Source organism: Scyliorhinus torazame, chromosome 21 (genome assembly GCF_047496885.1).
Source record: "Scyliorhinus torazame isolate Kashiwa2021f chromosome 21, sScyTor2.1, whole genome shotgun sequence".
Lineage (NCBI taxonomy): Eukaryota > Metazoa > Chordata > Chondrichthyes > Carcharhiniformes > Scyliorhinidae > Scyliorhinus > Scyliorhinus torazame.
The window spans coordinates 82,121,745-82,135,545 of NC_092727.1; the positions used below are offsets into that span (position 1 = coordinate 82,121,745).

The following is a 13,801-nucleotide window of genomic DNA, read 5'->3' on the forward strand; positions in this document are numbered from 1 at the left end:
ACTTTAACCTGGCGTTGTAAGACTTCATACTAAGAAGTATACAGTCGTGATAATTGGGGACGTTAGTTACGCAAATGTTAATTGGGACAGGGTTAGAGTAAAGGGAAAGGAGGAGGGGGAGGAATTTTTGGAAAGTGTTTATTAAGTTGTCGATCCAACTAGGAGCAAGGCATTGTTGCATCTGATGCTGGGGTGGGGGTGGGGGCGGCAGCGGTTGTGGTGATGGTGAGGTATATCAAGTGGCCCAAATATCTGTGAGAAAACCCTTGGGGAAGAGTGATCATTGTACCTTAAAGTTTAGATTAATGCAGAAGAACAAGGAAAAATCTAAGGCCGAATGCCTAAATTGGAAAAGGGCTAAGTTCAATGGAATGAGAAGGGATCTAGCCATGATTAAATGATCCAAAGGCTGACATGAAACACTGTAACAGCAATGGGAGATCCTTCAGGTACAAAGACGATACATCCCGAAAAGGACAAGAGGTAGGGGAACCAGTACTCCTTGGATGACGAGGAAGATAGAGAATATGATTGAACAAAAAAAATTAATGATGCTTATGTCAGGTGAATTCTTCAAGTACGAACTAGGTCAAACACAATAGATTGAGAAGGAAGTGAGGAGGTAAAGAAGACCGACAAAGAGAGAATATGAGAATGGAATGGTAGTCAATATAACAGGTAATCCAAAAATCTTCTACCGGCATGTAAATAATAAGTGGGTAGTAGGAGGTGCAATGAGTCCTACTGGGGACAAAGAAGTTGATATATTTGTAAGGACAGGAGGGAAGGCTAGAACACTTAATGTGTACTTTGTATCTGTGTTATTAAAGAAGAGGAATTTGACAAAATGTCAGTCGAAGCAGAGATGGCAGAGTAATGGGATGGGATGGAAATTGATAGACAGGATGTACTGGAAAAGCTTACAATGCTTAGAGTGGACCAGTTGCCTGGTTAGAATGGTAGGTTGCTAAAGGAGGTGGGAGTGGAGATATCAGAAGCATAATTTTCCAAGATACAGAAGATGTTCCAGAGGATTGGCGAGTCACAAATACGACACCTTTATTCAAAAAAGAGTGCAAGGACAACCTAGTAACTAATGTCCAGTCAGTTTAGCATCAATGGTAGGTGAGGTTTCAGAAACAATAAATGGGGGGGGGGGGGGGGGGGAGAATCCAGCACTTGCAGATGTTTAAGTTAATTAATGGTAGCCAGCTAGAATTTGGTAAAGGGTGATTGTGCTTGACTAATCTAATTGAAACTTTTGATGGAGTAACAGTTAATGGAGGGAATGTGGTGGATGTTGTCTATGTGGATTTCAAGAAAGCTTTTAACAAAGTACCACATGAAAGGCGGGTTGACAAAATTGTGACTCGTGTGATGGGGGTGTCAACGTGCAGCTTGCATAAAAAATTAACTGAAGGACAGATTCAGCAAGTAAATAGTTATATTTCAGACTGAATATAATATCAGTGGTCTTCCCCAAGGGTCAGGGGCTAGTTTAGCACAGTGGGCTAACCAGCTGGCTTGTAATGCAGAATAAAGTCAGCAGTGTGGGTTCAATTCCTGTACCAGCCTCCCTGAAGAGGCACTGGAATGTGGCGACTAGGGGCTTTCCACAGTAACTTCATTGAAGCCTATTTGTGACAATAAGCGATTTATTTATTTTTAAATTTAGAGTACCCAATTCATTTTTTCCAATTAAGGGGCAATTTAGCATGGCCAATCTACTTAGCCTGCACATCTTTGGGTTGTGGGGGTGAAACCCACGCAAACACGGGGAGAATGTGCAAACTCCACACAGTGACCCAGAACCAGGATCGAACCTGGGACATCGGTGCCATGAGGCAACAGGACTAGCCCACTGTGCCACCGCGCTGCCCAAATAAGCGATTATTATTATTACATCTCCTTTTTGGCTTAGAATCCATAGAATCCCTACAGTGCAGAAGGAGGCCATTTGGCCTATCTGGTTTGCACCCACTCTCTGAAAGAGCACCCTACCTAGGTTCACTCCCCCGCCCCATTCCTGTAACTCCACCTAACCTGCACATCTTTGGACTGTGGGAGGAAACCGAAGGAACCAGAGGAAACCCATGCAGACATGGGGAAATCGTACAAACTCCACTCCGAGGCCGGAAACGAACCCAGGTACCTGGTGCTGTGGAACAGCAGTGCTAACCACTGTGCCACCATGTTGCATCAAGAATATACTTGCTATCCATTTTTTTCTGTAAAGTGCTTTAGGATATTCCTGTGTCGGTGAGACGTGCATGGAAATCAAGGTTATTGTCATTGTATGTGATGTTACAGTCAATGACAAGGACCCTTCTGCCACTACAAATTTTGTTCATATATTAATTAAACTAACATTAAACACTCAAAGAAAATCAACATACTGAGGATGCTGGAAATCTGAAATGAAAACAGGAAACGCTGGGTAAATTCAGTAAGTCTTGCCGCGTCTGTGGAGAGGGAAACAGAGTTAACCTTTGGAGTCCCTTGGCCCTTCCCCCTGCCTCAGATTTAACCGTTGCTGGGTGGCACAGTTGGGGTGTGATATATTGCCGTATTGTCTCAAAAGCCAATTGTTGCCAAGAAGATAAATTCGTGTAGATGCGCCCCATAAACTGCAGATGTTCCGCAGCCATGGTGAGCTCGATGTCCACTAGATGGTGCTGCTGTCAACGGGTTGCAAAAATAAAGACCCGAGGTTCGAGGGTTCGAGGCGGTTATAGGTCCTGTGAGGGCACCACATAAAAGGTCTCAAACCACCCCTCTCGCTTCATTTCACCCGGTTAATATTTAGCTCTCGCGCTCCTCCTTTGTTAATTGTGAAATGACTGTGACTTGTCGCAAATTAACTTAATGAGCCAATGTCAACCCTTCACTGCTTTCAGTGTGCCAAATGAGACATTGTTTGATTCATTTCTCACCAGTCTGGCCACATACACATGCCCACTGCCACCAAGTACCCGCAATCACCAATGGAGTATCTGCTCTCCATGTTTATTTTATCCTTTCGGATTCGGTACAGAATTTGTTTATTTGCCCGTCGAGTGGGTGAGAAAGACCATTTTAATGGAAACACATGATAAAGGGGGATTATTTCATTTTCACTAACCACAACAAGACCAGGACAGGCTCAGTAGTAACACTACACTTTATTGTGGCCTAGTCGCAAAGTAGCTTCTTTTTGTTTCTCTCACTTTATAACCACTGTTGCCCACCATGGAACTAGCCCGGAGAAAAATAAAACAAGCGAGCAAACAAGATCCAGATAGCTCACCAACCAGGGAAATCGCATTTATGCGAATTGGTTTTTTAAAATCAAATGGGGATGAATGATTGTGGTGAAAATCCCGGCTTGGATAAATACATCCCGCCGGTTAATTGGCGAGAGCGGCAGCTTTTTTTAATAAAAGATTATTCAAGCTCACGCATTTGATTTTTTTTAACGGGGGTGGGGGGGCTACAGAAGCCTCGGGGAAGAGGAGAGGGTGTGAGATTATTGTGTCGGTGCAATAACCCTAAACCCGTGGGATTCCTAATTGTTCTCCATCACATTACTTAGCCGATTGATGATGAGCCCCCTAACCTCTCAGGGTGCAATGAGACTTACAGTAACGCCTGCAATCGGTCTAGATCAAAGGATTTTTACTCAGACTCTGCGAAAAATAAATACATTGTAGAAATTGCGCTTGTTTGTTTGCTTTTGGGCGAAGGTAGATGTTTGTTTTATTTGCCGGTGCAGGTTGGAGCTTGTTTATTTTTCTTATACCTTTTTTTTGTCTGGATGTGTCCCTAGCAACAGTTTTCTCCCTCGGGCTCCCAATATTAGACCATCTCCCCATTTATGTTCTTGATGTTCACCCTCCCCCCCCCCCCCCCCCCCCCGCCCCACACTCCACCCTCCTTCACCTGGGCAAAACATGTTCTTCCGAAGTGAACGCTCACAGCAAATGTTGCCCTCTGAATTGGCAAGGTCAGTATAGGCTGGTATAGAGCGACATTGTATAGGGAGATCAAACACATCGAAACGAAATGTTTATTGTGCGTTCGGTGTATTCTATTTGTTTGATTTTTGTGTGCATTTTGTTTTTGGGGGGTGGGGAGAGCGGATGCTCATCTGTCAGCATCTCTGTGACCGGCTTCACTACAGTAAAGGGGGCTCATGGTGGAGTGAATGGGGAGTGAGGATTCTCTCCGTCAGAGTCTCCCCTATTGTCTCGGTCGCTCTCCACACGCGCTTTCTTCTTCTTCATCATCATCTTCCTCCTCTTAAACACTGTCAACAGACACTCGAAAAGTTCCTGTGAGGGATCAGCAAAGGTGAGAGCGTGTCTTCAAACTGTCTGAAGCCCGCGGGAGCCTTTCGCCGAGTTTCCATTCATTTCCCTGTTGATGTCCCAGACATTGCTCAGTCTCTCTCTCACTTCACTCCTCGTCGTAGGAAATGCGCTTTTTCGCTCCTGAAGAACACAAAGATGTGCACACAAACAGGAATAAAATTAGCCAGGATCACTGCCATTCGTAACACAAAAACAAAAATATTTATAAGCTGCAAATGTAATTCGGTTATTTTGTGTGTGTGTGTTGGGGGCGGGGGGGGGGGGGGGGGGGGGTGGTTAGAAGCAGGTGCGTGCTATTGCTTAAATAAATAGTACTCCTTACATTAAATACCACCACTGCAAACTATTCGATGATATGTGCCGATGCCTTTCTATTTGCAATTATGAGCAAACGGGATATTGGGCCTCCCGCTGGCTGATAATGCAAACCCGGTTGTATAATCGGGAATCTTTCTGACTGTATCCCTCCCACTCTGGCTCCCAGACGATTACGTGTACTTGTCCATTCGCCCGTTTATTTAGCGACGGTGGTTCGTTCATATTAAACCTTCACTCGGATTTGTGTTGTATTTTTATTAAAAGAAACGGGCCTTAGGCGAGCAATCCAGCAGCAGAGCAGGAATGGACCGCAGATAGAATTGGAGAAAGCTGACCAACAGCACACACTGCCCTCCCCACGCGTATTAAAACACGATTTACAAATCACTGCGCTGCCCTCCTACAAAATAAAATAGGTCAAATTTCCCCACAAAACGAATGTATATATAGATAATATTTTAAATTAGCGTGACTGTTTCGTTTTATTGCGTTGTCATCGTGGACATTTCATAATTAAAAAGTTTGACCAAATGTGAAAGGGCTTTCTGTCAGAGTAGATACTTGAGAGATATTAAATATCGAGTATGTCAGACCGTCAAAAGGGCTACTGTCTCTTTAAAATGCCCCAAAGAGCCACATATAATCCTGAATTTATTTGCTGTCCCTCTTGCTGTGCCCATATTCATCACGCTGTTTTGTGTTGAAGAGAAGGTTAACACATGTCGCCCATTATCATTCTTACCTTCTCCTCTTTCTTTAGGAGTCTGTGAAAGGGCCAGGCCTGGTTATAACTCTCCAAGTGTTACCATGGCGACCATCCCGGCAGGAGCTCATTCTCCCATCTTTCCCATTCAAAGTGCCCTCCTCGGAACAATTTTATCATTACAGAGCCCGACAAACGAACACGATTCCAAACACTACCTTGCGCAATTAGCTGGATATTGGGGTGGTAAGACATGATTGACAGCGCTGAACTATATAATCATCTGTGTCCTAAGGCGATGAGATCTGATTGGGTCCCGGCGTGCATTTGAACCCCTTTACTTTTATATTAGCATCTGTATAATGTGAGGAAGCTCCCGTCCGTATGGTGAAGTGTTGACCCCGAGTCTGCTACCTTCCAAGTTTATTATTTTTTTTAAAGAAACTTCCCCCCCCCCCCCCCCTCTTGTCTATCGACTTTCTCACTTTCACTGGAGCCACACTCATGGATTTGTACCTGTTTGGATTTGTTCTGTTGTTCCTATTGAATCCTGCCCAGGGACTAGCCGGCTACCCGATCTGGTGGTAAGTGAGATTTGACTCTATTTGCAAAGCTCTCTCAGTGTGTGTTTGTGTATGTATTTGTCTTTATTTCCGATTGCGCGCTGTGAATTGGGTGTGAAGAAATTCGCTCCAGACCATTTGGAAAGTCAGTGAGAGTTGTGTGTGTGTCTGCACTTAAGGAAATGCCTGATCGGCGACCGCTGTTATCTGATGCCACCTGTATCATAGACACGGGCTGCTCGATGATATTACAATGCTCGCAGTGCGAGAGTCGGGCATTGGAACATCGAGCCAGAAACTGGCAGAAGGAAACGTAAGGGAGGGAAACCGAGCGGAAAACAGCAACAGCAACAGCAACGCGGGAGGGGGACAAGCTGACCTGGGATGAACGATACACAGGGACAGCGGCAGAGGAAATAGAGAGAGGGGGAAAGCGGGGAAATGATAGGAAGATAAGAATGAAAGAGAAAATCTAGAGAGACGTGGGCTCAGAAAGGAGAGGTGGAACTGGAGAGGGAAGAGACAGAGGGTGAGGCTGACAAAACAGGGACTGCAGAGAGCGAGGCCGGTAAGGTCCCTGACTCATCTGTGTCTGTCACCCCGGCCATAGGGCTTTTTCCCAGTCACGATAAGGAGAGAGAGAAAAAACCTAAACGAAATATGTATCATTGGAAACGTCGTGCAGCTGAAAAGTCTTTCAGAAGTTTGGTGGAGCGGTTCTAACCTGTTGGGAGACTTTGAAAAAAGTTCAGAGCTCTGCCGAATGTGTATTTCAGCTTAAGGCGGTGAGGTGAATCTCTCTCTCTCTCTTTCCCTGTTCGGCCTGGTTGGGATTTGAAGGGGTTGGGCTTTTTTTGCCCCGTGGAGTTAGGGCAGTAAAGGACGTTGTATTAACTTCATTCCGGTAACCGAAAATACTCCTCAGATGTTTTTGGAGTACAATTTGCAACGACAGGAGTGGCTTGAAATATTAAAACAACCCGCTTTCATAACCCACATCCTGACTGAAAACGCACCGGGGACGTTTGAAAATCTTTAACACTACATTTTTTTGTACATCACACATCAGCAACAGGTAAGGCTGACAAATGCAGGCTGGGCCAGGCAATGATCCACATGAACTCTGTTTCTGTTTCTATGTGCACTTTATCCACTCCTGCTCGGCAGCTAATCGAATTGAATGACAACTTTCAACCAATTCCTTCGAGACCCCGTTCCAGTTTCCTGGATTCCTATTCTGCTCTCTCGCTCTTCCCGTGTGATTATTTTTCTTGGTTTTCATTCGATGACACAAACAGCAAACGGACACGCGGAGACCACCGCGGGGGGAATACTTCCCGCAAGTGTTGGGCGGATTCGGCAAAGTTTTCGCCAGCTCAGTCTGATCTCAAAACTATGATCTCAGGCAATCGGGGAGGAGGGTGTTTCTGACAACAGCCACCGTGTACTCACTGCCCGATACCGTGTACTCACTGCCGGTACCGCGTACTCACTGCCCTCACTGTCCGGTGCCGTGTACTCACTGCCCGGTGCCGTGTACTCACTGCCCGGTACCGTGTACTCACTGCCGGTGCCGTGTACTCACTGCCCGGTACCGTGTACTCACTGCCGATGCCGTGTACTCACTGCCCGGTACCGTGTACTCACTGCCCGGTAACGTGTACTCATTGCCCGGTACCGTGTACTCACTGCCCGGCACCGTGTACTCACTGCCCGGTACCGTGCAGTCAATGCCCGGTTCCATCTACTCAATGCCCGGTACCCTGAACTCACTGTCCGGTACTGTGTACTCATTGCCCGATACCGTGTACTCATTGCCCGGTTCCCAAGTTCCCTGTATTCAATGTCCGGTACCGTGTACTCACTGCTCCGTACCTTGTACTCACTGTCTGGCTTCCTGTACTTAATGTCCCGTACCATGTACTCAAAGCCCGGAATCGTGTACTCAATGCCCAGTAGGGTATACTCACTGTCCGGTATCGTGTATTCACTGTCCGGTACCGTGTACTCAATGCCCGGTTCCCCGTACTCACTGCCCAGTTCCCTATACTCAATGCCTGGTAACGTGTACTCACTACCCGGTACCGTGTATTCAATGCCAGGCACCGTGTACTCACTGCCCGGTACCGTGTATTCAATGCCCTGTACCCATTGTCATTCCCTCTCGTATCGGGCAAGTCACACTGTCACTTGCAGAAAGCGCCTGCAGGAGATTCCCTTGGATACTCCGCCCTGGTAACCCTCACAAACCGGTCCTTTGCCGCCGGTCTGATTATGTCCGTTGTGGGTTTACTTTAACGTCATTTATTCGATAATGTTTATTTTTGTTACAAACGATTGTTTAAATATTTCCTCCTGTGTTAACAATATTAGCGAGAGACAGGGCATTCCGTGAGCTGAGCCTCAACAAAAGTTACTTTACCTCCCACATTTCAGAATAATTAACTTTCAGAATCAAAATTAAGTGCAAAAGGACTCCCCTCTATTGCATCCCAGTGTGAGGACTCTGCTTCTCACTGGCGATCTCTAACGCCTCTTGTGTCATGTGTATATTTATAGTGGGACAGGAGAGGCTTCATCGAGAAAATCGAGGAACTCTGGCTGAATGTTAGAGGGAGAGAGAAATAGAGACAGGTATCAGGTGACCGAAAGAGGCAAAGCCACAGAGACAGAAATGGATAAGAGACACAAAGAGCATCTGTGAAAAAATGCTGAAAATCCCAAATAAGAATCAGAAACTGCTGGAAATACTCGGTTGGTCAGGCAGCATCTGTGGGGAGAGGTAGGACTACAGAAGTTTAAAATCCCACTCCTCGCTCCTTCCCATGCAACAGCAAGGGCTGAGGTTGAGGGGTGAGGAGCTCCATGCTAGGATTTGCCCAGGAGTGAGGTGGATTCAGTCTGTGACCCTCTCTCTGTCGCACCCGGCTCAGCCAGATGGCAATCGGTGTCCCTGGCGGACAGGTGCTCCAACCTGTCCCTTGTTGGACGAGGTGGCATTTCACCGTCCCTCTCCTCGCCATCTTCAACTGTCCTTCCCCCAGGCCTGACCCTCCAATCTCCGCAGAATCCTCATGCAGTAAATAAAAATGAAGCTGAAGAGAAGAAGGCTGGGATACCCAGCCTCCCTGAGATAGCCATATCCTATCCAACCGGCGCATTCATTTGGGATTCATACTAAACAACACCAAGGATAGCTTGAGCAACCTGTTGTCACCTTGTAGGTGAATGGTGTAGAGAAGGAGCTGAGGAGGCATCTCCTGCTCGGCTTCCTGCACACTGTCCTTGTGTGGATGGGTGATGGAGACAGATTAAATTTAAACTTCCAAACAAGAAGTAGACATATATTTAAGAGGTGCAGGTTTAAGTGCATTGACCGTGGTTAAATTGTCCATCAGTGTCCGAAAGGCAGGTGGGGTAGAGGGATAGGGAGGGGTGTGGGCCTTGGTGGGGGGGGGGGGGGGGGTTAGTCTTTCAGAGGGTCGGTGTAGATTGGATGGGCCGTATGGCCTCGTCTGCACTGTCAGGGGTTCTGTGATTCTATGATTTCAAAGGAGAAAATATACAGGGAAAATACTTGTTTTATTCAATCATGGGATATGGGCATCGCTGGCTAAACCAGCATTTATTGTCCCATCCCCAATTGCCCTTGAGAAGGTGGTGGTGAGCTGCCTTGTTGAACCTGCTACGTTCGCTCTGGTGTAGGTATACCCGCAGCGCTGTTAGGGATGGAGTTCCAGGATATTGACCCAGCGACGATGAAAGAACAGGGATATATTTCCAAGTTAGGATGGTGAATGGCTTGGAGGGGAACTTACAGGCGGTGTTGTTCCCATATATCTGCCACCCTTGTCCATTCTCGGTGGTAGAGGTCGCAGGATTAGTTGGTGTTGTCTAAGGGACCTTGAAGAAGGTGCAAGGAACTGGGGCTGGTCTGATGGCTCTTTCAAAAAACCCAGCACATATCTGAGTAGCCGAATGGTTCCTTGAAATAGAAGCACTTAAGAACAGTGGGTTAGCACTGCGGCCTCACGGCGCTGAGGTCCCAGGTTCGATCCCGGCTCTGTCCGTCACTGTCCGTTTGGAGTTTGCACATTCTCCCCGTTTTTGCGTGGGTTTCGCCCCCACAACCCAAAAATGTGCAGGCTAGGTGGTTTGGCCAAGCTAAATTGCCCCTTAATTGGAAAAATTGAATTGGGTACTCTAAATTTTAAAAAAACATAGAACTTGCGGTGCAGAAGGATTCGGTCCATAGAGTCTGCACCTACTAACTTAAGCCCTCACTTCCACCCTATCCCCATAACCCCTCCTAACCTTTTTTGGTCACTAAGGGCAATTTAGCATGGCCAATCCACCTACCCTGCACGTCTTTGGACTGTGGGAGGAAACCGGAGCGCCTGGAGGAAACCCACGCAGACATGGGGAGAACGAACGTACAGACTCCGCACAGACAGTGACCCAGCAGGGAACGAACCTGGGACCCTAGCGCTGTGAAGCCACCGTGATATCCACTTGTGCTACCGTGCTGCCCTAAACTTTTGTTAAAGTTCAGTCCAACTAACGAATAATATGAAAGATTTGACTCAAAGTTACTCGGTTTCGCACTAGGAGAAGAACTCTCCTGTGTAAAGGGAAACGCAAAATTAAATTTTTGCATCTTGTAGTTACATTTTTGTTAGGCATCAGTCCAGATCACTGAGGCCTGTCTGCGTCTGAAAATTCATTATTGTTTATCACCTGCTTTCTTTATTGATACCTCCAACTGCACTTCGGAAGAGGACATTCGCAATCGGAGAGGGCGGTTTGCGGGATGGGGGCGGGGGGGGGGGGGGGTTGATTCTACAATGAATCGTTGCCCAAACCAGGGGTGAGATCCGGGCCCTGACCTCCCTCTCTCCCCGTGGACCGGGGAGGGGTTACCTGCTGCAAATGAACCAGGTCATGAACTCTCACCTGACAGATTAACACAACACAGCTCAGAGCAAATGGGAGCGGGACAGAAACCGCCGACCCTCGTGTGTCCCAGTTAATGATCGGAATGAGGAAGCAGAGATATTTCACCATATTAAACCTTGTCCAGGACATTCCTTGCTCCCTCATTAAAGTCCCTAATGTACATATCCCAATGCTCAAATTGTGATTACAGTAAGAAGTCTTACACCAGGTTAAAATCCAACAGGGTTGTTTCAAATCACTAGTTTTGGGAGCACTGTTCAGTGCTCCAGTGCTCCGAGAGCTAGTGATTTGAAACAAGCATGTTGGACTTTAACCTGGTGTTGTAAGACTCCTTACAAATTGTGATTGTCTAGACCTATCCAAATTAACGGAATGATGCAGAATTTCACATTTGGAAATTACTTTTCCAATAGGGTTCATATCGTGGGGAAGTAGAACTCGGATCACAGACCACAGGTGTCAACCCATTCAGACTGCTCAGTCTGTGTTGAGGGTTTTACAATTACAAATATTTAAACTTATGCGGTTTCATATTTCAGCCTTGCTTAGTCTCGTGTTGTTTACGCCTCTCCTCAGTGACCGCGCATCACATCATCATCACACATACCGCCAGCATTCTCGCCAATATATCTGATACTGATACAATCAAAATAGGGCGTAAATCCCCCCCACCCCCAAAAGAGCCCCCCCCCCCCCCCCCCCCACCGCTCGGCTACATTCTTGCCAGCTCAGTCACACGGGAGTGCTGCACCCTCCGGTCCGCTGTGTGAGTCAGCGCCTGAGAATATGATGGATGGAGGAAGCGGCCTGTCACCCAGTGTCCCACACACGGACAGTGATGGAATATATGTGCCTTCGCCCGCAGTGGTCGTGGGCGCCAGTTCTCGACCAGCTGGGCTCGGAGAGGAAATATTTAGCTGCGCCCTGACCATTCACACACTCCCATCCCCGCCCCTTTTTTGATCCGAAGGCCTGTTCTTGGAATTTCAGTCCGTGAGGAATAACGAGTGTCACATGAGTATGGGGAAGGTATTCCTGGGGAGATATTTCTGGGGGAGGCACTGCTGGGGACAATATTCCTGGAGGAGATATTCCTGGGGATAATATTCCTGGGGGAGTTTTACCTCCTGGGGGAGTTTTCCCTCCTGGGGGAGCTATTAATGGGGGAAATATTCCCGGGGAATGGATTCTTGGGGGAGATATTCCTGGGGATGGATTTCCTGGGGGAGGTATTCCTGGGGAGGTGTTCCTGGGAATTACATTCCTGGGGGAGGTATTCCTGGGGATGAAATTCCTGGGGGAGGTATTCCTAGGGATGAAATTCCTGGGGCTGGTATTCCTGGGGGAGGTTTACCTGGGAATGACATTTCTAGGGGAGGTATTCCTGGGGGATATATTCCTGGTTACGATATTCCTGGGGATGATATGCTGGGAAGATACTCCTGGGGTGATATTCCTGGGGAGATATTCCTGGGGGCGCTATTGCTGTTAGCAACCGATTCCGGTGATTTTCTTTTAACACACTTACGTCATTTGTTGTTCTTTCCAGCAGAAGAGGGGATATTGATATGAGTTGTTCAATTCGTAAAGGGTTTTGACCAGAGTAAATAAAGGTTAAAGTGTTTCCACTGACATAGGGTGGCGAAAGAGAGGTAATAAATTTAAGGTAATTTATAAAGAACCAAAGGTGCGACAAAGAGAAGGTTTTTAGCAGCGAGTTAGGATTTGGAACTCATTACCTGTGAGAGGACTGGATACAGATTTAACTTTCAAAAGAGGATCAAATACAAACCTGACTGGGACAAATCTGCAGGATGGTGGAGAAAGAACAGGACATTGGGGCGAATTAACTGACGCACGTACGATGGGCCGAAAGGCTTTCTGTCCCTGAAGGTTCTAATAATACACAGGAAATCGTTATTAATAAGTAACTCCATTAAAAAGATATCCAGCAGTTTCCAGTGTAGGCGAGAAAGTTGTTTGTGTCAGTGACAACCGGCCCCATCACGTCTGCGCTTTATTTTTAAAAAGCATTAAGGTGCAAATTGGATAAATACACCCGGGAACAGGTGGCTTTGTGCAGAGTTTTTCTAAAACGATAATTGGGAATTCCTTTTTCAAATTGATGAAAGGGCAAAGCTTTCCAAGCGAGGTAATGAAGCTGCTCTTAGAGGTTCTGCAAGGTATTTTATCGGGAATATATTCCTAGGGATGATATTCCTGAGGGGGATATTCCTGGGGGAGATATTCATGGAAGGTATTCCTGGGGGACATATTCTTGGGGAATGTATTCCTGGGGGATGTATTCCTGGGAAAGATATTCCTGGGGAGGTATTCATGGAGAAGGTATTCATGGGGAGGTATTGTTGGGGGAGGTATTCCGGAGGAGGCATTGCTGGGGGAGATATTACTGGCAGAGATATTCTTGGGCATGGTATTCCTGAGGAAGATATTCATGAAGAATATATTAATAGGGAATGTATTCCCGGTGGAGGTACTCAAGCAGAAGATATTCCTGAGAGATGTATTCCTGGGGAAGATATTCTTGGGTGGTGGTATTCCTGGGGAGGTATTCCGCAGGAAGTACTCCTGAGGAAAATATTTCTGGGGAAGGTATTTTGGAGGAAAATATTCCTGGGGTAGATATTCCTGGAGACGGTATTCCTGAGGAAGATATTCCTGGGGAAGATATTCTTGTGTGAGGTATTCCTGGGGAAGGTAGTCCTGGGGAAGGTATTCCTGAGGAAGGTATTCCTGGAGAAGATACTCCTGGGGAAGGTGATCCTGGGGAAGATATTCCTTGAGATGTTGTTCATGAGGAAGATATTCCTGGAGAAGACCATCTTGGGGAAGATATGCCTGAGGAAGATATTCCTGTGGAAGATATTCCTGGGGAAGATTTTCTTGTGTGA

At 46.7% G+C, this 13,801-nt stretch overlaps 1 protein-coding gene and 1 long non-coding RNA gene across 2 annotated transcripts in view; one reads left to right on the forward strand and one right to left on the reverse strand.

The window, feature by feature from the left end:
• Window positions 1–4,031: 4,031 nt before the first annotated feature.
• Window positions 4,032–5,607, reverse strand: LOC140398374 (uncharacterized). Its single transcript, XR_011937468.1, has 2 exons — window positions 5,410–5,607; window positions 4,032–4,469 (listed from the first exon to the last, which is right to left on the reverse strand). It is a non-coding gene; the product is annotated as an uncharacterized lncRNA (long non-coding RNA).
• Window positions 5,608–5,629: 22 nt separating this feature from the next.
• The window catches only part of wnt3 (wingless-type MMTV integration site family, member 3), a 174,717-nt gene continuing 166,545 nt past the window's right edge, over window positions 5,630–13,801 (forward strand). The window contains exon 1 of the mRNA XM_072486989.1: window positions 5,630–5,954. Within this exon, the coding sequence (XP_072343090.1) occupies window positions 5,875–5,954 (80 nt within the window). The 5' untranslated portion in view covers window positions 5,630–5,874. The remainder of the gene's footprint in view (window positions 5,955–13,801) is intronic.